The sequence below is a fragment of the Myotis myotis genome, unplaced genomic scaffold (genome assembly GCF_014108235.1).
Source record: "Myotis myotis isolate mMyoMyo1 unplaced genomic scaffold, mMyoMyo1.p scaffold_m19_p_33, whole genome shotgun sequence".
Taxonomy (NCBI): Eukaryota; Metazoa; Chordata; class Mammalia; order Chiroptera; family Vespertilionidae; genus Myotis; species Myotis myotis.
Window position 1 is genome coordinate 5,970 of NW_023416339.1, and position 26,582 is coordinate 32,551.

Consider the following 26,582-nt stretch of genomic DNA (forward strand, 5'->3'; position numbering starts at 1 on the left):
AAGTTTTTAATACTTTGAAGGAATAAGAGATGAGTCTGTGCCAAACATTATAAATATAAAGTAATAAAAAATATAATTTCCCTGAGAAAACCATGTCTGAATTTGTACACATATGATACTTGTGACTCAGAATTTATAATGATTAAATGGAAAAAATGTCAAATTGATTTGAAAATACATAATTACTATGGGATAATTAAATACATCCTCAGGAAATAACAAAACACCAAAACATTTCTTTTCTTTTTTAAAAAATATATTTTATTGATTTTTTTATAGACAGGAAGGGAGAGGGATAGAGAGTTAGAAACATCAATGAGAGAGAAACATCAATCAGCTGCCTCCTGCACACCTCCTACTGGGGATGTGCCCGCAACCAAGGTACATGCCCTTGACCGGAATCGAACCTGGAACCTTTCAGTCCGCAGGCCGACGCTCCATCCACTGAGCCAAACCGGTCAGGGCCAAAACATTTCTTAGTATAAGAGTGGTTGGGAAACAGTTCCTATTTCATTAAAAATTACAGAAGCATTGCCCTAGATCAGTGGTCGACAAACTCATTAGTCAACAGAGCCAAATATCAACAGTACAACGACTAAAATTTCTTTTGAAAGCCAAACTTTTTAAACTTAAACTATATAGGTAGGTACATTGTTATTAACTTAATTAGAGTACTTCTAAGGCTAAGGAAGAGCCACATTCAAGGGGCCAAAAAGCCGCATGTGGCTTGCGAGCCTCAGTTTGCAGACCATGGCCCTGATGGTTTTGCTCAGAGGATATAGAGCACAAGCTTGCGAAATGAAGGATCCCAGTTTGATTCAGGTCAAGGGCATATGCCCGGGTTCCAGGCTCAATCACCAGCAGGGGGCGTGCAGGAGGCAACTGATCAATGGTTATCATTGATGTTTCTTTCTCTTTCTCTCTCCCTTGCTCTCGGAAATCAATTTAAAAATATTTTTAAAAATTACAGAAGCATTTATTAGGAAAAATGGGCATAATTCTAATCACATACAACCCAAGATAACTGACAACATTGAGAGATTAGGCTCAGCTCTGAGTGACAGCACACATCAGAGTCTGCCTGAAATGAGGAAAGTGCCAATTCTCACATGAAAGGACTGGCTCAGAGCCCTCACTGCAGAGGGTGGTACAAAAACAAACTGTCCAGGGGCTCCTTGGCACTGAACCATTGCAGCTGTCACAATGGGATCTGAATTACAGTCAGTAGTACCAACAGAACAAGATGATTACTAGACAAACTAGATCTAATGCAAATGCAATCAAGAGAACAGTGCACACCCTTCTGAGAACAGTCTCAACCATGACAGTCTACATTTGTTGCCTGGTGGACACCTATGGGCTTGAAGGAAAAGCCAACCTATAGTGGAACTTTAATGTTGAATTCTGAACAACTGTAAAGCTTACACCGACATCAATGGAATTAAAGAAGTGGCTGGCAGTTTTGAGGATATTCTTGGCTGGCAGGGCAAAGATTTAGAAAAACAAACTAAAATATTCTCTTCTTAATGTGAACCCCATAGCACAATTCCCAGCCAAAAGCAACACACACAAAAATCCATGAAAATAATACACAGGGGGACTCTACAGTGAACAGTAAGTATGTACAAATACATGGCAAATACTTATTGACTAAAAGAATAGTGAATTTCAAGTGCAATTGAAAATTTAAAAAGAATATATATATGTGTGTAGTGCCTATTCATTCAATACCCATCAGGGCACATTACTGGTCAGGGCACAGGAAAGACAACCCATTGGTGTTTCTCTCGCACATAGATGTTTCCCTCTATTTCTCTCTCTGCCTTCCTCACTCTAAAGCATCAATTTAAAGAAACCAACAAAAAAAGAATGAGTACTGATAATGACCAAATTTGTCAAAAGTTCATAGAACTTCTTTAATGCTGTGAGTTTTGGGGTATATATGACTTCATTTGCAACAGGTTTACATATACCAGTTAGTTACACTAATAGGATTTCCTTCCAGTGCAGTTTTCAAGATACTCTGAAAGTATTTGTTAAAATTTAAACTTTTTTTAAATAGGTAATTATACAGTATCTATCCAGTGTACATTTTCACATTGTATTATTGTAGGGACATAAGGCAACATGAAGGTTTTCCTATATTTTTACATTAAATACAATTCTCAAATTGAGGTTTTTTTTAATGATCTTTGCAAGGAAAAGAGACAACTGAAGGCTTTCCCACCTTCTCTACGTATACACTATTTCACCAGGTGCATTCTCACATGTCCAAGAAAGGCTCTCCCACATTCCTTATGTTCATACACATATTGTTGGGTGTGAGTACCTTCATGATTTTGTAAAGAACTAGGATGGCCAAAGGTTCTTCTACAATCCTTACATGACAGGGATCTCTTCAGTGAGTTCATTCATCCTTTACAATAAACTGGAAAAAAATGAACACTTTCTAACCCTCTTACATTACTAGGGTCCATCCCCAATAAGGATTATCATACATGATGGCAGAGCTGAGAGATAAATGAAGGCTCTTGGTGATTCTTTACATTAACAGTGTTTATCAATACATTTTGTTTTCACATGTCTGTAAAAACTAGTTGGAACCTAAAGGCATTGATGTGGTTTCTCTCCACTATGAGAAAAAGAATGGCAAAAACTGTTTACCTCATTTCTTATTCATGAGTCTTCTTTCCATTGTGAGTTCTTTTATGTCTTCGAAGATGTGAGGTACAACTGAAGTCTTTTCCACACTGCTGACATTCATAGGGTTTTTCCCCAGTATGAGTTCTTTCATGATGTCGGAGTACGGCACTTAGAGCAACAAAAGCTTTCCCACATTGCTTACATTCATAGGATTTCCCCTCAGAATGCATTTTTTTATGGCTTCTAAGAGACTGGGAAAGACAAAAAGCCTTTCCACATTGCTGACATTCATAAGGTTTTTCCCCAGTATGAGTCCTTTCATGACATCGGAGGTAAGTTAAAGAAGAGAAAGCTTTACCACAATACTTACATTTATAGGGTTCTTCCCCAGTATGAATTCTTTCATGACATCGGAGGGAAGTTACATTAGCGAAAGCTTTGCCACAATCCTTACATTTATAGGGTTTTTCCCCAGTATGAGTTCTTTCATGATGTCGGAGGTTACCTAGAGTAACGAAAGCTTTCCCACATTGCTTACATTCATAGGGTTTTGCCCCAGTATGAATTCTTTCATGACATTGGACAGAAGATCCATTAGCGAAAGTTTTGCCACAATGCTTACATTTATAGGGTTTTTCCCCAGTATGAATTCTTTCATGACGTTGGAGGGCACCTAGAGCAAAGAAAGCTTTCCCACATTGCTTACATTCATAGGGTTTTGTCCCAGTATGAGTTCTTTCATGACATCGGAGGGAAGATGCATAAGAGAAAGCTTTACTACAATGGTTACATTTATAAGGTTTTTCCCCCGTATGAATTCTTTCATGACATTGGAGGTAAGTGGGATGAGAGAAAGCTTTGTCACAATGCTTACATTTATAGGGTTTTTCCCCACTATGAATTCTTTCGTGGCGTTGGAGGGTACTTGGAACCATGAAAGCCTTCCCACATTGCTTACATTCATAGGGCTTTACCCCAGTATGCATTCTTTCATGATATCGGAGGGTACGTACATTAAAGAAGGCTTTTCCACATTGCTTACAATCATACGGTTTTTCTCCGGTATGAGTTCTTTTATGATTTTGGAGGGAAGTTGAATAAGAGAAAAGTTTACCACAAACCTTACATTCATATGGTTTTACCCCAGTATGAATTCTTTCATGATATCGGAGGGTACGTAGAGTAAAGAAGGCTTTTCCACATTGCTTACAATCATATGGTCTTTCCCCAGTATGAGTTCTTTTATGATTTTGGAGGGAAGTTGAATAAGAGAAAACTTTACCACAAAGCTTGCATTCATAGGGTCTTTCTCCAGTATGAGTTCTTTCATGATTTCTAAGGGAAGCTGAATAGTGGAAAGCTTTCCCTCTGAGGCTGCCTTCATGGCTTCGAATATTCTGGTGATGCTTGAAAGCTTTCTCAGGTTCCTTACATTTATAAGGGTTTTCTTCATATTCTTGAAACAGGTATAGTTTGGGTCCAGTGAGAGAGCTCAGGTGATTATTCAAGGATAAGTAACGCATGAATATTTGCCTACACACCGTGGCTTTAGGTTGTTTTATTTCAGTAGGAGTTTCCCTCTTTTCATTATGATTTGGAATCTGGCTGAAGTTTTCTCTGCATTGACTACCATCCTTCCTTGTACAGACTCTCTCTACCGTATGACTGCTGTAAAAATCAGAAGCATATTATTAATACTCTGTTAACAATTTAATATTTATTAATAGTATGACGATGACATTTTTACCGTTTTCAAGGAAAGTGCGAGATTTCTGTACATTCAGATTTTTGAAATTGCATATCCTAAAACCTTTGAAATAGGCTGGATCATAGATGTTATGAAAACACTTATATTCATTAATGGAACTTCCGTATATTGTTTCCAAGTGTAATTATTTTTATACACTAAACTTTAGATCACATTTCAGAAAAAACATTTTGATGAGATTATTCTAAGAGTCAATACATTTAAAACTGGGCTGATACAATTGAATTAGCTGTTTTTAAGATTGTTTTGTGGCTCAGTGATTCACCATAGACCCAGCCACCAAGGGGTTGCCAGTTCAATTCCCCAAAAGGGAACATAGCCAGACTGCAGACTTATTAGCCCTAGTACAGGGCATGCAGGAGGCACCCAATCAATGCTTCTACCTCTCCATCACACCTCCAAACTCTTAATTCAATAAAAAAATATTTTCTCACCATTAGCATGGCTAAGTGGTTGAGCACAGACCTCTGAACAAGGCCACAGATCGATTCCTGGTCAGGGCAAATGCCGAGGTTCTGGGCTTAATACCAAAGTGTGGGGTATGCAGGAGGCAGCCATCATAATTCTCACTCATCATTAATGTTTCTCTCTCTTTCTCCCTCTCCCTACCTCTCTGGAAAAAATAAAATAAATATATAAATAAAACACATAAAAATCTATTTAAAAATCAAAACGAAGATGCTCTTAATGCTCTCTCATGTCAATGTGACTCACCTAAGATTCATCCCATGATATTCATATTTATCTTCACTGTCATGGTCTTCACCTTTTTCTTCTAAAATACATGCTAGAAAAAGCATTATAAACTATTAACACGTTAAGCGCCCAGTCACCAGTAGCTGACACTATACTTTCCGTCCAGAAGACAAAACAGGCTGGGCACTTAACATGTTAAAGAATATAAAAAATGGTTAGATTTTAAGTACACAATGAGCTGTGATCATTCCTAGTTTAATTACCAATGTATTCCCTTTCCATATTTCAGTTCTTAAAACAGCATTGATGAGCAAGCAATAGTAGTTTTCTAATTGACTAAATAAGTAACAAGTTGGTGTAAGCCAGAGTCGCTCTGTGGTTGACCAACAACCTATGAACTGGAATGAATAGGGAGGTCACAGGTCAATTCCCAGTAGGACCGGTTTGCAAGCTAGATCCTTAGTGTGAGGCGCACAGAAGGTAGCCAACCAATGATTCCCTCTCATCATTGATTATTCTATCATTCTCTCTCAACTCCTTCCTCTCTAAAATCAATAAAAACATATTAAAAAAAAAAAAAAAAAAGGCCCTAACTGTTTTGGCTCAGTGGATAGAGCGTTGGCCTGCAGACCGAAGGGTCCCATGTTCGATTCCGGTCAAGGGCATGTACCTTGGTTGCGGGCACATCCCCAGTGGGGGATGTGCAGGAGGCAGCTAATCGATGTTTCTCTCTCATCGATGTTTCTAACTCTCTATCCCTCTCCTTTCCTTTCTGTAAAAAATCAATAAAATATATATTTTTTTATAAAAGAATTTGTGATACCTACCTATTGATGCCAGGTTCCAGAAGGTTTCCAGCATCACATCCGTGTAGAGTTTCTTCTGGGTGGGATCCAGGAAAGCCCACTCCTCCATGGTGAATTCCACATTAACATCCTCAAAGGCCACTGAGTCCTAAAACATCCCACATATGCATATAGGAGAATGGGTGAGACAGACAGCACTGGGGACCTATACGTAATTCAGAGGAAGTTCACATAGGACACATGGTCCCCAACATTCAGTCTAAGACTTGATTGTAAGACTATTATTAATTTGCTGCACTCACTTTCTCAAGAACACATGGAATTTAATGATATAATTTTACTGTGATCACTTCTAGTCTTCATTGCTCTCTAATGTCAGGGTAAAGAGCACCTTGAACAACTTCTATATTAATAAATTAAAATACTTCTATTTTAAGCCCATCGATTCCCTGTGAGAAAATTCATCTCCACTATAACCACCATTTGATGCATCAATCCATGAAGCATACTGTCATATTCACATGAAGTTTTAGTGACTACAATAAAGGCCTGATAGCTTTCTCTTCTATTCATATCAAACAGGAGAGGCCAAGTGGTGTGTGGAAATTCAACTTAGAACAAAATGTACTTGGCCATATTGTCCTGAAGTACTCCAGATTGTTAGAAGTAGCAAGATACACACGAATGAATGAAAATATTCTTGTGGAGTATGGATGATCATTTGTTTTTATAATATTTGTTAGTAACTCAGTTTGACCTTTTTTTGCCTCTCTCATTTCATGGAGATAAGAAGTTAGAGTTAGAGCTCAGTCATGAACAAGACAGGACAACTTAGTACTCTACAAAAGCCCTCTACTCATGAGCCTGAGGGTTACTTGATACTGATTTTTAGGACACATAGACACGTATATTGAAATCATAAGATCACACTTAAACTTCCGGCAGAATTATAACACTGTAACTGGGGCCTGAACCTTGAAGAACAACTTAAGATTTGGCATGTACAAGGGCCTTTATTGAAGTCTGGACTATTTTCATGCTGAAATGGCACATAATTACAAAGTACATAAGAGGTCAAGGGGGTAATGAAAATATCAGGCAGAAAACTCTGTAAAATTTGTCTCAACATATGTTCTACTCCTGAAATGAATACAAAATAAAATTAAATGTAAACTGTAATTGGAATGTAAACTATAAATGGAAGCATATGGGGTGTTTATGGATAGGAAAAAATAATATCATTAAAATGTCCACACATCCCAAAGCAATCTATACCTTCAGTGCAATTCCTATCAAGATACCAATGCTGGCCCTAGCTGGCTTGGCTCAGTGGATAGAGCACGGCCTGTGGACTGAAAGGTCCCAGGTTCAATTCCGGTCAAGGGCATATTCCTGGGTTGTGGGCTCAATCCCCAGTAGGGGGCATGCAGGAGGCAGCTGATCAATGATTCTCTCTCATTATTGATGTTTCTAACTCTCCCTCTCCCTTCCTCTCTGAAATCAATAAAAATATATTTAAAAAAAGATACCAATGTTGAATCTCACATAACTAGAGCAAATATTCAAAAATATTACATGGGACCACAAAACACCCTGAATAACAACAGCAATCTTGAGACAGAAGCACAAACGTGGATGAATCACACTACCTAATATCCAACTGTACTACAAGGCTATCGTAATCAAAACAGGATGGTCCTGGCATAAAATAGCATATAAATCAGTGGGATGGAACAGAGCCGAGAAATAAACCCATGCCTTTATGGTCACAGAATACTTGACAAAGGAAACAAGAATACACAATAAAGTAAAGATAGTACATTCAATCAATGATGCTGGGAAAATGTTAAAAAAAGGAAACTAAAACAGTTTCTTACAACATACACAAGAATAAACTAAAAATGCATAAAAAGTCCTAACTGGTTTGGCTCAGTGCATGGAACATCGGCCTGTAGACTGACAGGTCCCAGGTTCGATTCCGGTCAAGGGCATGTACCTTAGTTGCAGGCACATCCCCAGTAGGAGGTGTGCAGGAGGCAGCTGATTAATGTTTCTCCCTCATCGATGTTTCTAACTCTCTATCCCTCTCCTTTCCTCTCTGTAAAAAAAATAAAAAATAAAATAAAAATCAATAAAAATATATTTTAAAAAATGCATAAAAGACTTAAATGAAAGACTCAAAACTATAAAAATCCTAGCCACAAAAACTGGCAATAAAATCATGGACAGTTCTCCTAATAATACTTGTTCTGATATGTCTCCTGCGAAAAGAAACAAAAGAAAAAATAAACAAATGGGACTGCATCAATCTAAAAGGAAACCATCAACAAAATAAAAAGGCAAACAACCCAATGGGAGAACATATTCACCAATGAAACCTCTGGTAAGGGGTTATTACTCAAAATTTATAAAGAATTTATACACGCCAACACCAAAAAAAAATTTAAAAAAAGGTCATGGGTTCAGTTCCTGATCAGGGCACATGCCCCAGTTTTGTGTTTGATTCCCAATTGAGGTGTGAATGGGAGTGAACCAATAGATATTTTTCTCTACCTCTCTCTCTCTCTCCCCTAGCTATCTCTCTAACATCAATAAAAACATACCTCACAGTGCGAATTTAAAAACATGAAATAAAAAACAGCAAAGAAGCCGAAACCGGTTTGGCTCAGTGGATAGAGCGTCGGCCTGCGGACTGAAGGGTCCCAGGTTCGATTCCGGTCAAGGGCATGTACCTGGGTTGTGGGCACATCCCCAGTAGATGTGCGGGAGTCAGCTGATCGATGTTTCTCTCTCATCGATGTTTCTAACTCTCTACCTCTCTCCCTTCCTCTTTGTAAAAAATCAATAAAATATATATTTTTTAAAAAAAACAGCAGTACAAAAAAAAAAAAGGAAAAAAAAAAAAACAGCAAAGAAAACAGCTTATATCAAAAGAAAAATGGGCAAAGGACCTGAATAGGTACTTCCCCAAAGAGGACACACAGATGGCCAATACAAATATGAAAAATGAAAATTAAAACCACACTGAAAAATCACCTCACACCTGTCAGAATGGCTATCCTATCTAACAAAGAGGGAATATGCTTATTGACTGTCAGGCCCTCACAAAGATGGTAGTGCCCACAGCAGATAAGGAGGGAATATGCTAATTAACTGCTATGCCTTCAAAGTTGGCGGCACCCACAGTCACAAGATGGCAGTGCCCAGTCCCCATAGCCCCGCCAAGGCAGCAGGCCTGGCCGGGCTGCACCGCCTCCAGAGTCCCCCAGTCCCCTCCAACCCCCAGTCGCCCAAGGCCAGCCCGAGGCACAGGCAAGCCTCGGATGTCAGCTGCCCAGCCGCCCAGGGACAGCCCAAGGTGCAGGCAAGCCTCAGATGGCGGCTGCCCAGCCGATGCCCGAGGCACAGGGAAGCTTTGGATGGCAGCTGCCCAGCCACCCGGGGCTGCCCAAGGCTCAGGTAACCAGGGCAGGCCAAGGCTTTTGCTGCTGACAGTGGCAGCAGCAGAAGTGTGATGGGGGTGTCGCCTTCCCCTGATCGCCGGATCACCTGATGCCCCTGAGGGCTCCAGGACTATGAGAGTAGGCAGGCCAGGCTGAGGGATGCCCCCCTCCAGTGCATGAATTTTCATTCACCAGGACTATAGTCATCAATAAAGGCACAAAGTGCAAGTGTCAGTATGGAGTTTCCTCTAAAATTAAAAATACAACTGACTCATAACCTGTTGGGGAGCACATGAGACTCGGTTAGAAAGTTTGTAAGGAATTATTAACATGGGGGAGAGGATATGCAAGTGTTTCTACCCCCACAGGGCACTGTGGATTCCAGCTCAACAGATTAAACCCTGCCAAGGTACGGCACGAGACCAACCCTCTTCCAAAAATGAAGAATTCGGGCCTGAGGACTCCACAGCCCTGAATGATGCACCTTCCCAGGACCCAAATGGCCCAGGGAATAAGCTGGGGGATGATGATGAAGTTGATGACAGAGGCTGAGCAATTATTGGAGTGTATTCACACTCTACAATTTCCAGATAATTAACCATTCCTCTTTTTTGTCTTTCTCATAGCTTGTAAAATCGGAACTGGAGTAGTAAATGCAATTCACAAAATCTGATATTCCAAAGCAGAAAGTTTACTGCCTCTCCTCTACCAATACATTCAGCAAAACAAAAAAGGGGAAGATGACAGGGAACACTCGAGATTTGGTTGGAAAGTTTTTAAGGACATTCTGAGAAAAAAGCAACATGTGGAAGGCTGCCTGCCTTTTATGGAAATTCCAACTTAGGGGAGGGCTGAAGGCAGTGCCCGTAATTATTCCTTGACTTTCCCAAACAATTCTATGCACGTGCAGACCAGGTGTTTACTGGAATCCTTATACTTAATCTTTGGGGGTCTCTTGCTTAAAGGATATTACAAACACACGTGTCCTCCCAAAATTACTTACCTTACCGATCATATCTGCAAGATAAACTTTATCTTAAACTGCTGTTACAATAAAAGCCTAACAAGGCAGGCAATCGAGGCTGCCTGGGTTCCTTTAGCCAGGCAGTACCTTAGGCCTCTCTTTCACAGCAAACTTTGTGTCAGAGTAATCCATTCATCTGTCACTCAGGGTCTGCAGGTCAGCCCAGCAATGACCCAGACATTTCACTTCTGGGAATATAGCCAAAAAAACTCAAAACACTAATGCAGAAAAAAAAAAAAAATGCAACCCCTGCCTTCATTGTAGCATTATTTTTAATAGCCCAGATTTGGAAGAAGCACAAGTGCCCATCAGGAGGTGAGTAGATAAAGAAGCCGTGGTAGAAGTCAATTGAATATTACTCAGCAGTAAAAATGAAGGAAATCTTACCCTGTGACAGCATGAATGGACCTGGAGTGCATTATGGTAAGTCAAGAAAACAAGTAAGAAAAACACAAATATCACATGTATTCATTGATATTTCGAATGTAAAGAAGAGAAACTAACGAAGTATACAGAGACTCATAGATACAGAGAACAGACTGACAGCTGTCAGAGGAGAGGGAATGAAAACAGGGGGAGGGATTAAGCAACACAAACAAACTCTTAGACTCAGACAACAGCATTGGGTACCAGAGGGAACAGGGAGTATGAGGAGCTAGAAGAGGGTAAAGGGGAGAATTAAATGGTGATGGAAGGACACTTTGGGTGGGGAACACACAATACAATGTACACATGATGTTATGGAATTGTATACTTAAAATTTATGTAATTTTATTAGCCAATGTCATCCCAATAGTTTTTTAAAAATTCTTCAATTTGTAGACATAAAACTTACAAAAGTGATTTTCTCCAAAAACTTGATGCTACTCTAGGGGCTCTTCTCCCAACTGGTCTCATTTCTGAGCTCTCCTGTGAGTTCCAGCAGCAGCAGGACAGTCTATCCCAGGCCTAGGACATGCCCAACAGCATAATTCCCTTAATGCTGCTCCCAGAGAGACATCATACCCACTGATGTCTAAGTGCAGGGAACAGAGGAAAGGTTCCCACTCACCACTTGTGATGCCAGAAAAAACAATGATCTATTCAGTAGAGCAATGACAAAATAGGAAAACCTCTCTTGTGTTAGGTCCAGGGAGAGGAAGGAGTAAGCTCCCGGTTGAACCATAATTGTTTTTTCTACAGAGCAGGGGTTGGGAACCTTTTTTCTGCCAAGTTCCATTTGGATAGTAATAACATCAATCATGGGCCATACAATATCATCAACTTACAAATTAGCCTGCTATATTTGGTCACACATTTATTTAACTGGCAGAGCCAGAGCAAATGATTCCAGAACCACTTTCAAGAGGGCCCAATACCATACTCTGCCTCCCAGTTGCCTAGAAATGCATGAAAGCTCTCACTCTGGTAAGAGAAGTAAGGCACAACAGGCTCAGCAATGCCACATGGGGCAGCACAGCTCCCAGCACCATCCGCTCAGCACCCAGCATCCACAGGTCAGTGTGGATGAGAGTGCTGCTGGTGTGTCACACCCCTCACACCCACACCAGGAGAGCAGGAAAAACCTTAGGACTCACATAGAGGTCTCAAAGGAGGGTGGGGCTGGCCTCTCAAGCAGCTGAGACCTGGCTTCAGCGTCAGAAATGGAGCCTGGTGTGGTCATGTGGGCCTTCAAAGATGGGTCCTGGGCAAGAGTTCTACACAGGCAGGGATTCTGTGGTTTGAATCACCTGCCTGCTCTATAGGAGACACCACCCAGGCTTTCTTATCAGCTTGTTCAAGTGGGAGGCAATAGGGCAGTGATGGCGAACCTTTTGAGCTCGGCATGTCAGCATTTTGAAAAACCCTAACTGAACTCTGGTGCCGTGTCACATATAGAAATTTTTTGATATTTGCAACCATAGTATAAAAAAGATTTATATTTTTGATATACATTTTATATATTTAAACGCCATTTAACAAAGAAAAATCAAACAAAAAAATGAGTTCACGTGTCATAGGTTCGCCATCACTGCAATAGGGACAAGAGCGGACTGAGGCTCAAGCTGTCAGCAGGCAACCACCAAAAAAGGCATAGTTTGCCCGAATCACATGGTTCAGTGATTGAGCATCCACATAAGAACCAGGAAGTCACAGTTCCATCCCTGTTCAGGGCAGATGATCAGTCAGTTTCGATCCTCAGTGGGGAGGGGGCGGGACAGGAGGCAGTTTATGGATTATTCTCTTTCATGATTGATATTTCTCTCTCTCCCTCTCCCTTCCTCTCTAAAACCAATAAAGATACATATTTTTTTAAATGAATAGTCCAAGTGCTAATTACAAGGTAAGAAAAACCCTCGGATCTTGTAAGCTCTGCTGGGGAGTCAGCTGCCTGGGCCTGTGTGTGGGCAGACTCTAAGGTGTCAGTGACTGAGTTGTGCCTCTGGGGAAGGGGTCATTCCCCCAAAGTTTTCTATGAACCTGACTGGTGCATCCCCCTCAAGAGAGATACCCTAGTCCAGTGGTCGGAAAACTCATTAGTCAACAGAGCCAAATATCAACAGTACAACGATTGAAATTTCTTTTGAGAGCCAAATTTTTTAAACCTAAACTATATAGGGAGGTACATTGTTATTAACGTAATTAGGGTACTCCTAAGCTGGCCTTTGCTAAAAACGTCCTCCATCTGATTGAGGTACGTTTGCTGAGGTCGACCCCTTCCAACTCTCCCATCCACACTCATCATGTATACTTGTTTCGTCTATCTCCTTTCGTTCATCCTCTCTATATGTCCAAGCCATCTCAACATACCTTTCTCAATCCTCGACGCTACCTCTTCTTTCACTCACCTCCACAACGTTCCCTAAAATTAACTAACCACTGCACAATGAGACTGCTGACTGACTGGCTCACTCACCTCATGCATGAATCGCTCACGCCTCCCCCACACTGCATATCCCACGGCCCGCCTGCACCGTGTCTCCTGGTGCCTGACCGACCGACCGACCGACCGACATCCCCCACTTCTTCTAACGCCAGTTCTTCAAAACAGACTTGCCCAGGCCGAAAACCGACTTCTGCGCATGGGCCATGAAGTTTCAATAGCACTGTACATGCGCACCCACACGTGGTATTTTGTGGAACTGCCACACTCAAGGGGCCAAGAGCCGCATGGGGCTCGCGAGCTGCGGTTTGCCGACCGCTGCCCTAGTCCCACCTCTGGACTCCCAGCAGCATGCCTTTCCTGGGGGCCCCACCATGCTGAGATGTAGGCAGAATCCAGGACAGCCTGAGTTGGGTGCTCAAGGCTGAGTGCCACTCCACCCACCTTCCCCCAAGCCTGACGGGCACCTCCCCCTCCAGGGAGACCCCAAGCCCCACCTGCCTCACACTTAGTGGGCCTGCCCTGCAGAGATCAGGTTCCTGGAGACTCTGGCACAGACTGAGTTGTGTGGCTCTAGGTCTGGGGCCTGTACACAGTACTCCCTTCACATGGTCTAATTTTCGTCTGTTTGCATCTGATAAACTCTGCTGGCCTCATCCTGAGGACTTCCTGAGGCCCTGCCCCACCACAGCGGTGTGAAGCATCCAGCGGTAGTGGGTAGACTTGGTATACGTTGGGATATTTGCTGAGAAATGATCAAAACTCTATTTAGGGGTAACTTGAGAAACAGTGCTGGAGGGACCAGCATACGTGGGCAGTGAGGCTTAAGTTGCACTTTTCTTTGTGTGTTTTTTAAATATGTTTTATTGGTTTTTTACAGAGAGGAAGGGAGAGGGATAGAGAGTTAGAAATATTGATTAGAGAGAAACATCGATCAGCTGCCTCCTGCACACCTCCTACTGGGGATGTGCCCACAAGAAGGTACATGCCCTTGACCGGAATCGAACCTGGGACCTTTCAGTCCGCAGGCCGTCACTCTAGTCACTGAGCCAAACCGGTTAGGGCTGCACTTTTGTATTTTACAGGTGTTTTGCAAAAAAAAAATGCAGAAATTTACACACTCTATTTTTAACCATTCTAGAATTTAATTCCTTTAAATGATAACAGTTTAACTCCTAAAATGTATTGAATTTTCAGACATTTACATAATGTTCTCATAGTTGTCACATCAACTACAATAAAAATTCAATGATGTAACCATTTTTAAGATTCTCTAAAGCAGTGGTTCTCAACCTGTGGGTCGCGATCCCTTTGGGGGTCGAACGACCCTTTCACAGGGGTCGCCTAAGACCATCAGAAAACACATATATAATTACATATTGTTTTTGTGATTAATCACTATGCTTTAATTATGTTCAATTTGTAACAATGAAAATACATCCTGCATATCAGATATTTACATTATGATTCATAACAGTAGCAAAATTACAGTTATGAAGTAGCAACGAAAATAATTTTATGGTTGGGGGTCACCACAACATGAGGAACTGTAGTAAAGGGTCACGGCATTAGGAAGGTTGAGAACCACTGCTCTAGAGACATGCCATACAAACAGTGATCTAAAAATTAAAAAAATGTGCCCTGTAGGTGTGGCTCAGTGGTGGAGTATTGACCCATGAACCAGGAGATCATGGTTAGATTCCCACTCAGGGACAAGCCTGAGTTTTGGGCAGGCTTGATTCCCAGTAGGGGGCACGCAGGAGGAAGCCAATCAATGATTCTCTCTCACCATTGATGTTTCTGTCTCTCCCTCTCTTTCCTCTCTGAAATCAATAAAAATATATTTAGAAAAATAAAAACAAAAATGTGCCTGAAAACTTAAATACATTCATTTCACATTTGGAGCTTCTCTTGCATAAAAGGGAAAAGAAAAACCTGTTTGCTTTCACAAATTGCCTTGCTTGTTTCATCTTATCTCTCTCTCTCTCTCTCTCTCTCTCTCTCTCTCTCTCTCTCTCTCTCTCTTGTTAATTCTCACCCAAGGATATTTTTCCACTGATTTTTAGAGAGAGTGGAAGAGAGAGGGAAAGACAGAGATAAATATCTATGTAGGAGGAACACATCGATTGGTTGCCTCCTGCACACGGCAAGACCAGGGCCTGGGCCAGGGAGGAGCCAGCAGTCAAGTATGTGCCCTTGTTCAGAAACAAACGTGGGACACGTCGATTCACTAAGGTAAACCAGCTAGAGCCGTCTCTCTTGCTCTCGTTCTCTCTCTCTCTCTCTCTCTCTCTCTATATATATATATATATATATATGTATGTATTTTTAATATATTTGAGAGAGGAAAGAAGAATGAGATAGAAACATCAGTGATGAGAGAATCATTGATTGGCTGCCTCCTGCATGCCTCCTACTAGGGATCAAGCCTGCAACTCTGGTATGTGCCCTGACCAGAATGGATCAGTGACCTCCTGCTTCGTAGGTTGATGCTCACCACTGAGCTACTCTGCCGGGAAGTATCAATATTTCTCTCTCTTTTTTTCTACCTGGTACATTCAATCAATGGACATTTTTATTCTCAAGGATACTAGAGTGAAAGGGCTTCCCAAGTCAGTGGATAAAGAATGTGAAAGAAACACATTGGATTCAGCTCAAATGAGCAGCCTGCTTCCCACAGGACAAAAGGAAAGCCAGTTTCAGAAGGTTCCATATTCTAGACCAGTGGCCCCACCCCATAAAAAAGAAACAGAATTTCCGGAGGATGAGGCCCAGAAATCAGGATTTTAAAAAGCTTCCCAGGTGATTCTAATGTGCAGCCAAGGTTGAGAACCACTGTTCTAGATTCTCCTGACTGAGACAGAACCCTTGGAGTGTTACAGTCCCTGGGGAAGCAGAGGAGGGACACCTGAGCAGCCACCCCAGGAATGAAGTCTGGGAGCTCCAATACCTCCTCTCCCTGGGGAATGGAAATGTGCTGGGCAGTTAGACAGACATGAGCAGAGCAAGATTGGGCCAGGGCAGAAGGTCATGCCCAGCAACAGACAACTGTAGGCTGGGACCTCATCCCCAGGAGACCTTTCATCCTGTAGCATATCGCTGGCCATGCAGTTTAGACCCCGGACCTGTTCCCCCTAAAAATAACCCCTAGGCCACACTTCCATTTTAGCTGCAGGCCCAGAAAAGCAGCAAAACCAGAAAAGCGATGCCAGGGCTGACCTGAGGACCAGCTGCACTGAATGATGACCTAGGCCCAGGCTACAATCAATCAATCAGTGGAGACCTAGACCGTGAAGGGAAACACCTGGAAAGCTGTGAATATGCTACTGAGATTTTCCCCAGGACCTCCCTTAAAATCGCCACCCTTAAAACCTTAGGACAGAGAACCCAGCTCGCTCTCCTTCCGGGGAGCACGTCCCAACCTCTCCTCACCCACCCATCCCCCCAGGCATGTAACAGCTACCTTTCTCACTTCTAAGAGCCAAGGGCCCGTCCATTACCTCTGTAACTTGTTTCCTAAACCCATGCCTTCTAAGAATTTCTTCTTCTACTTCTGTGATTTCCCAAATAAATGTTCTCTTATAGTCTTAGTCTTGGCTCTGAATTCATTCCCAGCCAGAATTCAAGCACCTATGTTGCTGAACCCAGATCCAGTCCAACCCCATGGGTCTAACATGAGGTGCTATTCCCGCCATGCCTCCGCCAACAGACGTGCTCCCTCTCTCAGGCTTCAGCTCACAGTGAGGGGTGCTCAACTGGATTCAGTGTAAGGTTCTGACCCAAACAAACTCCCAATGTCACAGTCCCTAACCCAGGACACACACTCCTGACTTTCCCAGATTTTCTCAATGCGCACCCACACCCTGGATGCAAAACTTCAACCGATGCCTAGAATCAGGCCCAGGGGGACCACAACTAAAACCTCAGAAGGGGCATCACCCCCTCCCGCAGGTGCACTTCCTTCCCCAGCTCTCCAGCGCGGTAGCTTCTCTCACTGTAAAGGCTTCCTCCATGGAGGTTGTGAGCAGGTAGGACACCTGCAGGGAGAGGCTCCCCAGGAAGATCAGTGGGCCTTCAAGTACTTCCCTTGACAGGCTCAAGGGCGTGGGGGGCTTCCTTAGCTTAACGCACCTGGTCTTGGATCTCTGCTCCCCCCTGACATTGCTCTGGGCCACCACTGATGTTTCAAGGGACAAAAACCCAGAGGTGGGGAAAAGGGAACCCTACTACACTGCAGGTGGGAATGGAGATTGGTGCAAACTTCATGGAAAACAGTATGGAGTTTCCTAAAAAATTAAATATGGATTTGCCATTTGACTCAGTCATCCCACTTCTAGGTATATATCCTAACACACTGCGTACCGCTCAGGAGTTTTCTCGTGTCTCGCACGCCATCTGTTAAGGACCGCTCACGAGTATTCCCGTTTTTCACGCTCCATCTGTTTTGGACCTTAGATGTCAAAACACTGTCTTGTCCACTGTGGGGCGCGGTTACAGTGTTTTGGCCAGGTTCAATCCTCGGAGTAATGAAAGGACAGGGTCCTCTCACTGCCAATTCATTTAGAGTGTACAACGTCCTCAATCCACAAGCAAAAACGAAGTATAAGCAGTTTCTGCTATGGGTGGCGAGAGACTGGATAACGGATGACAATATTGAAGGCTCTCCGGAACCAAAGACAAATCTGTCCAGTCCATCCCCTGGGGGTGCAAGGAGAGCACCTCGTAAAGATCCACCCAATAGGTTGTCAGGTGATATGAAGCAGCATGAACCTACATGTATTCCAGCGAGTGGAAAGAAAAAATTTCCTATGAGAGCCTGCAGAGTTTGTGCCGCCCATGGAAAAAGGAGCGAATCTAGATACTTATGTAAATTTTGTTTGGTCCCTCTTCATAGAGGAAAATGTTTTACACAGTACCATATGTTAAAAAAGTACTAGGAACTTTAATTGTTTAATTGTTTTTGTAAATAAAAATGTTATAATTATTGAAAAACAACACCTAAAGTGCATTATGATCTGTAGTTATGATGATTTAAATAACGTGTAGTTTGCCCAAAAACGTGCGGTCCCTGGCGTATGTCTTAGAGATTTCTATGCGGTACGAAATGTGCTAAGAAACCCAGAAACATCTATTAGAAACAATGAAGACACCCCAATGTTCAGAGCAGCACAATTTACAATAGCTAAGATCTGGGAACAGTCTAAGTGCCCATCAGCAGATGAGTGGATAAAAGAAGCTGTGGTACATTTAGACCATGGACTACTATGCAGCAGTGAAAAAAAAATCTCTTAAGTTTTGAGACAGCATGGAGGGATCTGGAGAGTATTGTTCTAAGTGAAATAAGTCACTCAGAGAAAGACAAGTATCATGTGATCTCACTTATGTGTGGAATCTAAGTAACAAAAAATAAACCAATAGAAGGAGTGGATCTAGGGACATGGAAGCATGGAAGAGAGTGCAGAATCTCAGAGGGAAGCGGGGGAGGGTAGGTGGGATGTAATCAACCAAAGGCCTTGCATGCATGTATGCATAACCCATAACACAGACAGTAAGTTGCTAAACACCTGGGGTGGGGGACGAGATGGGGGGGTGAAGGGAGAGGGCTGGAGAGGGTCAATGGGGAAAAAAAAAGATGATATATGTAATAATTTCAACAATAAGAAATTTTTTTTTTTAAACGGAAGTTGCCCTGGCCAGTTTGGCTCTGTGGATAGAGCATCGGCCTGGGGACTGAAGGGTCCCAGGTTTGATTTGGTCAAGGGCATGTACCTTGGTTGTGGGCACATACCCAGTAGGGAGTGTGCAAGAGGCAGCTGATCGATGTTTCTCTCTCATCGATGTTTCTAGCTCTCTATCCCTCTCCCTTCCTCTCTGTAAGAAAATCAATAAAATATATTTTAAAAAATACAACAAAAAACGGAAGTAGCTTTCTTTCCCATCTTGCAAGATGGCGGGTGAAAAGAAAACCGAGAAGCCAGCTACTAAGGAGAAGAAGTCTGATATGAAGGAGAAGAAACCTGAAGCCAAGAAGGCAGATGCCGGCGGAAGGTTAAGGCGACTAAGTAGAGGAAGCCCCACTGCAGCCGAAACCCCATCCTCATCAGAGGAATTGGCAGATACTCCCGGTCGGCTATGTATTCGAGAAAGGCCATGTACAAGAAGTATTCGGCCCCTAAATCCAGGATTTAAAAGAAAAAGAAGGAGAAAGTTCTTGCTACTGTCACAAAACCAGTTGGTGGCGACAAGAATGGTGGTACCCATCCTAACTGGTTTGGCTCAGTGGATAGAGCGTCAGCCTATGGACTGAAGGGTCCCAGGTTCGATTCCAGTCAAGGGCATGTACCTTGGTTTCGGTCACATCCCCAGTAGGGGGTGTGCAGGAGGTGGCTGATCGATGTTTCTCTCTCATTGATGTTTCTAACTCTCTATCCCTCACCCTTCCTCTCTGTAAAAAAAAAAATCGGTAATATATATTCTTTAAATCCAATACCCTTAAAAAAAAAAAATGAATGGTGGTACCCGAGTGGTTAAGCTCCGCAAAATGCCTATATCTTATCCTATTGAAGATGTGCCTCCGAAAGCTGTTGAGCCAGGCCAAGAAACCCCTCAGTCAGCATGTGCGGAGATTGCGGGCCAGCATCACTCCTGGGACCATTCTGATCATCCTCACTGGGCGCCACAGAGGCAAGAGGGTGGCTTTCCTGAAGCAGCTGGGCAGTGGCTTGCTACTTGTGACTGGACCTCTGTCCCTCAATCGAGTCCCTCTTCGTGGAACACACCAGAAATCTGTCATCGCCACCTCCACCAAAATTGGTATCAGTGGTGTGAAAATCCCCAAACATCTCACTGATGCTTACTTCAAGAAGCAGCAGCTGCGCAAGCCCAGACACCAGGAGGGTGAGACCTTCGACACAGAGAAAGAAATAGGAGATTACAGAACAGCGCAAGGTTGACCAGAAAGCTGTGGACTCACAAATTCTGCCAAAAATCAAAGCTGTTCCTCAGCTCCAGGGCTACCTCCGCTCTCTGTTCGCTCTCACCAATGGGCTTTATCCTCACAAACCGGTGTTCTGAATTTCTTATGAGAACCCGATTAAATAACTGATATGTTTAAAAAAAAGAAAACAAAAATGGAGTACACGCCCTAGCCGGCTTGGCTAAGTGGATAGAGCATCAGCATGCAGAGCAAAGGGTCCCAGGTTTGACTCCGGTCAAGGGAATGTAACTTGGTTGCAGGCTCCTCCCCGGCCCAGCTCTGGTAGGGGCTCCGGCAGGAGGCAACCAATTGATGTGTTTCTCTCTCACATCAATGCTTCTCTCTGTCTTTCCTTCTCTCTTCCACTCTCCCTAAAAAATCAATGGAAAAATATCCTCGGGCCCTAACCGCTTTGGCTCAGTGGATAGAGCATTGGCCTTTGGACTGAAAGGTCCCAGATTCGATTCCGGTCAAGGGCATGTACCTTGGTTGCGGGCACATCCCCAGCAGGGAGTGTGCAGGAGGCAGCTGATCGATGTTTCTCTCTCATCAATGTTTCTAACTCTCTATCCCTCTCCCTTCCTCTCTGTAAAAAATCAATAAAATATATTTAAAAAAAAAAAAGAAAAAATATCCTCGGGTGAGGATTAACAAACAAAAACAACAACAACAAAAAGGGAGCACAAATTGGTAGTGACAAATAGTCAGGGGGATGTAAAGTGCAGCACAGGAAATACAGTCAATAATATTCTATTAACCATGTGTGATATCTCATGGGTATTCGACTTTGTAACTTATGTACATGTCTAATCACCATGTTGACACTGGAAACTAACATATTGTGTTGACTTACTGAAAAAGAAATTTAAGCCCTAGCCAGTATGGCTCAGTGAATAGAGCGTCGGCTTGTGGACTGAAGGGTCCGGGGTTCGATTCTGGTCAAGGGCACACACCTTGGATGCAAGCGGCCCTCCCCCGCCTTGTCCTGGTCAGGGCACGTGCAGGAGGCAACTAGCTGATGTGTTTCTCTCATATCAATATTTCTGTCTTTCCCTTTCTCTTCCACTCTCTCTAAAAATCAATGGAAAAATATCCTCGGGTGAGAATTTAAAAAAAAAAATTTTAAAGAAAATGGTGCATGATTTGGAAACAGCCTAAGTGCCTTTCAGTACATGAGTGGATTCAAGAACTGTGGTACATCTACAATCTACACAATGGACTACTACACTGCTATAAAAAAGGAACTTTTACTATTTGCAACAGCATGGATGGACCTGGAGAGCATTATATTAAGCGAAATAAGCCAGTTGGAGAAAGATAAATATCATATGATCTCACTCATATGCAGGAAATAATGAACAAAAACTAATGAACAGATATTAATCCAGAGAATGAACAGACAGTCCAAGCTCAGAGAGAAGGCAAGGGAGGGGAGGGGGTTAAGAGATCCACCACAGGACTTGTATGCATGCATATTAGCATAACCAATGGACATGGACACTGGGGCTTGTCCTGGGGGGAGAGAGTGACAGGGGGCAGGGTCAATCTGGAAAAAAGGAGATAACATGCAATACTTTAAAAAAAAAGAGCCGAAACCGGTTTGGCTCAGTGGATAGAGCGTCGGCCTGCGGACTGAAGGGTCCCGGGTTCGATTCCAGTCAAGGGCATGTACCTGGGTTGTGGGCACATCCCCAGTAGGAGATGTGCGGGAGGCGGCTGATCGATGTTTCTCTCCCATCGATGTTTCTAACTCTCTATCTCTCTTTCCCTTCCTCTCTGTAAAAAATCAATAAAATATATTTTAAAAAAAAAAACCTTAAAAAAAAGAAAAAAAATGGTGCACATACACACACAGAGGACTATTACTGTATTATTCAGCCATTAGAAAAAGAAATTCTACCACTTGTAACAACACATTCATGGACCTTGAGGGCAGGATGCTTTGTGAAATAAGTTAGAAAAAGAGAAATGCCACGTGTTCTCACTTATCTGTGGAATCTTTAAAAAAACAACTCCTGCCCTAGCCGGTTTGGCTCGGTGGATAGAGCGTCGGCCTGTGGACAGAAAGGTCCCAGGTTCGATTCCAGTCAAGGGCATGTACCTTGGTTGCCGGCACATCCCCAGTAGGAGGTGTGCAGGAGGCAGCTGATTGATGTTTCTCTCTCATCGATGTTTCTAACTCTCTATCTCTCTCCCTTCCTCTCTGTAAAAAATCAATAAAATATATTTTAAAAAAAAAACAACAACTCCATAGATACAGAGCACAGACTGATGGTTGCTAGAGGTTGCAGTAGTGGTGTACGGGGGTGCGCTGGGGGTCAAATGAATGAAGGGTGTCAAAAGGCACAAACTTCCAGTTATAAAATAAGTCATGGAAATACAGCTTACAGAGTGGTGACTGCAGTTAGTAATACTGTATTTCAGATTTGCAAGTTGCTAAGAGTAAATCTTAAGTTCTCTTTACAAGAAAAAAATATTCTGTAACTCTGTATGATGACAGATGCTAACTAGACTTATTGTGATGATCACTTTGCATTACATACAAATATCAAATCATTATGCTGTACACCTTAAACTAATATAATGTTGAATGTCAATTGTAACTTAATGAAAAATAAAATCCCGTGGGGATAAGGACACATATGTAATATCTTAGTCAATAAAAAATATATTAAAAAAAAAAAAAAAGAAAAGAAAAAAAAAAGAAAATCCTTTCTGTGCCCAGTCAGCTCAGCCAAGGGTTCGAAAGCCTGAGTGAGGGCAGTGAAGGATGAAGAAATGACAGACAAAGAGAATAAGCTGGGTAGGTGCATCTTCCTGTGCCTGGCTGAGGCCACAGAGAGATCCAGCCGCAGGCTGAGCCTTTATTTTATAGCCAGAGGTAAACAAGGTAGTGGTCACCACAGTTACAGTGTTCTTATGAGTTTCACTTGTTTTGGCAGCACTAGCTGCACCTCCCACAGCCCATTAGCTAGCCAGGAAGGATCTAGGGAGCATCATAAGCCCAACTATGCTAACAGGACTGTTCCCTCTAAGCTGAAACTTGTTTGTGGCTTTGCCAACAGGTCAGTCAGAGGATTAACCCTATAGCTGTGCCTTACACCTTTCTATAAAAAAAAAAAAAAAAGATCACAGTGGATTTGAAAAACTGCAATCACCTAGTGATGTCACACCCATCACAATGTCATAGGGAAATGCATTACTCAGATGTTTATGATGATGCTGGTGTAAACAAGCTTCCTGTGCAGCCAGTCCTATGAAAGTCCAGCGCACACAGTTACGGTCACTACATAGAATACTTGATGATGAAAAACTGGTTTATGCATTTGCTATGCTATCCTCTTTATCTTTGTGTGCTTTCTACTTAGTGAAAGAAAACTTTGCTGTGAAGCAGTATGCTGTTTATGCGGGCAGCAGCCTCACAGGTCTGGTGTTGACTGCGCCTTTTGATTGCATCATTGCCTCCTGGGCTTGATGAATCTGTTTTTTGCAAATTTCCTGGCCTAAGTGTACAGTGTGATAAAGTCTACAGTCGTGCACAGTAACGTCCTAGGCCTTCATATTCACTCACCAATCACTGACTCCTGCAGAGCAGCCTCCAGTCCTGCAGCCCATTCAGGGTCAGTGCCCCACACGGATGTACCATTTCCTACCTTGCACACCACATTTTTACTGCACCTTTTCATAAATGCTTCCTACCACTGCATTACAATTGCCTACAGCATTCAGTACAGTAGCATGTTGCACAGGTTTGTTGCCTAGGACCCACAGGCTACACCATATGGCCTAGGTGTGTAGCAGGCTACACCCTGCAGGTTTGTAAGAGAACTGAAAACAACAAAACTGCCTCCAGATGTCCTCCCCAGGTTCAGGGGTGCAGGACTGTAGGTAACTGCAGTTTCACCTCTCCCAGGAGTAAAGTTTTAACCCAGTCACTCTGCAACTCGCTGATCAACACTAATCTGTCTAAAGACTCCTGCTGTTCCTTCCCCTAAGGAAGGGTGACCCTGCCTGAAGCAATCCCCTCTTTTCTTTCACTAATAACCTCTCAAAGCCACTTCCTTTCTGCCTGTTGTAAACGCCTTCCATTGTGAACAGCTCCTCTGAGATTCTATTTCCTAGATGGGATGCGGCAGGATTCCTGAACGGGAATCAAGCCAGTTAGACCTTCCAATTCACTCAGTTGAAGTTTGTTTTAAACGGTTTGAAAAGCACCACAAAACAAATAGCTGATAAAGACGCTGTGACTCAGAGAAGGGAAGATGGCGGTTAGGATTCGGGGGAGAGACTGGAAGTGCAGGCACTTGTTGCAGAGCTAGGCCTGGGGGACAGGGGGGGGCACTTGAGAGCCTGCTCCACAAACATCTAACTCAGGAGAAAACGGGGTCCTTCTGGGGAGAAAGGAGGGACCGGGGGACCCACAGACCACAGCTCCTCCCGTGCACGAACCGCGGGGGCCAAGTCCCCATTGTCCCCATGACCCTCCCCGTGGTCACCGCACCGACTGCGGAGCCGCGGGGATGAGGGTGCAGAGCTGCCCAGACGCGCTCCGCAGCCCAAGGCCCTGCCGCGGGGACACACTGGACGCCCGGGTGCCGGCGGGGCCCCACCCTGCGAGCCCGAGGGGCCTGCAGTTTCAGCGGAGCCCCCGGCGCCTCGGGTCCGCAGGCTCCGGACCTGACCGTGGAGAGACGGTCCCGCCACGGCGGCTCCACCCGCCCCTCCTCCCCGTCCCCGCGCCCGGCCGCACACTCACCATTTCTGGTTCCTGGGCCCCCCGAGTCCCGCCTGCAGTTCCCAGCACCTTACAGATCGCAGATGGACAGATGGGGACAGAACAAGGGAGATGAGATCTGACTGAACTTCCGCGTAGGAGCAGAGGATAGCCCCACCCACCCGGCGCCCAGCTCAGATGACAGACACTGTGCACCACACGCCCCCTAGCGCCTGAGGTGCACAGGCCTGAGCCCAAAGCAGCCAGATCTCCTGTCCAGGGACTTTTGCACTGAGAGGCAGCGCTGAGAGTCCCCAGGGAACAGTGGTCCTTCCTTGCAAACACACACACTGAAAAGGCACCTAATGAATCTGGCTCCATATTCATCTTTGTTGACAACTGGAGTCTGACGTGTGCATTTGCCAAAAAGGTGCACAGGCTCAGGGATCAGGGATGCCTTAGGGTGGTACCTTCCAGAACTACTGCCAGATTCCCAAAGAGCATTGAAACCAGAAATAAGCCATCATTTCCAGCATGAAAAGTGACTTCTGTGCATTTAGAATGGTTAACTTTATTTTTTTTCCATGAAATCGCTTCCTTTATTTTCTTTTTTTAATTAAATCTTTATTGTTCAGATTATTACATTTGTTCCTCTTTTTTCCCCCCATAACTCCCCTCCACTGAGTTCCCACCCCACCCTCCGCCCTCACTCCCCACCCACTGTCCTCATCCATAGGTGCACGATTTTTGTCCAGTCTCTTCGCGAATCCCCCACACCCCTTTCCCCCCCAAGAATAGTCCACTCCCTTTCTATGCCCCTGATTCTATTATAATCACCAGTTCATTCTGTTCATCAGATTATTCACTTGATTTTCAGATTCACTTGTTGATAGATGTGTATTTGTTGTTCATAATTTGTATCTTTACCTTTTTCTTCTTCCTCTTCTTAAAGGATACCTTTCAGCATTTCATGTAATACTGGTTTGGTGGTGATGAACTCCTTTAGCTTTTCCTTATCTGTGAAGCTCTTTATCTGACCTTCAATTCTGAATGATAGCTTTGCTGGATAAAGTAATCTTGGTTGTAGGTTCTTGGCATTCATCACTTAGAACATTTCTTGCCACTCCCTTCTGGCCTGCAAAGTTTCTGTTGAGAAATCAGCTGACAGTCGTATGGGTACTCCCTTGTAGGTAACTGTCTTTCTCTTGCTGCTTTTAAGATTCTCTCTTTTGCCGAAACCGGTTTGGCTCAGTGGATAGAGCGTCGGCCTGCGGACTGAAAGGTCCCAGGTTCGATTCCGGTCAAGGGCATGAAACCTGGGTTGCGGGCATATCCCCAGTGGGAGATGTGCAGGAGGCAGCTGATCGATGTTTCTCTCTCATCGATGTTTCTAACTCTCTCTCTCTCTCCCTTCCTCTCTGTAAAAAATCAATAAAATATATTAAAAAAAAAAAAGATTCTCTCTTTGTCTTTTGCTCTTGGCATTTTAATTATGATGTGTCTTGGTGTGGTCCTCTTTGGATTCCTTTTGTTTGGGGTTCTTTGCGCTTCCTGGACTTGTAAGTCTATTTCTTTCACCAGGTAGGGGAAGTTTTCTGTCATTATTTCTTCAAATAGGTTTTCAATATCTTGCTCTCTTCTCATCTTCT

The 26,582-nt window shown here is 43.4% G+C and overlaps 1 protein-coding gene and 1 pseudogene across 2 annotated transcripts; one reads left to right on the forward strand and one right to left on the reverse strand.

Annotated features, from left to right (window-relative positions):
* Positions 1-358: 358 nt before the first annotated feature.
* LOC118652726 (zinc finger protein 791-like) lies at positions 359-25,092 on the reverse strand. Of its 2 annotated transcripts, XM_036302821.1 has the most exons (5): positions 24,976-25,092; positions 5,935-6,061; positions 5,126-5,198; positions 2,665-4,311; positions 359-2,428 (listed from the first exon to the last, which is right to left on the reverse strand). In XM_036302821.1, exons 1-4 carry the CDS (start codon positions 24,976-24,978, stop codon positions 2,673-2,675), a joined length of 1,842 nt encoding a protein of 613 aa, XP_036158714.1. In that variant the 5' UTR covers positions 24,979-25,092; the 3' UTR covers positions 359-2,428; positions 2,665-2,672. The 2 variants fall into 2 exon arrangements, with proteins under 2 accessions (XP_036158714.1, XP_036158713.1); XM_036302820.1 differs by having other exon boundaries at positions 359-4,311.
* On the forward strand, positions 19,191-20,332 carry LOC118652727 (annotated as a pseudogene).
* Positions 25,093-26,582: the final 1,490 nt, after the last annotated feature.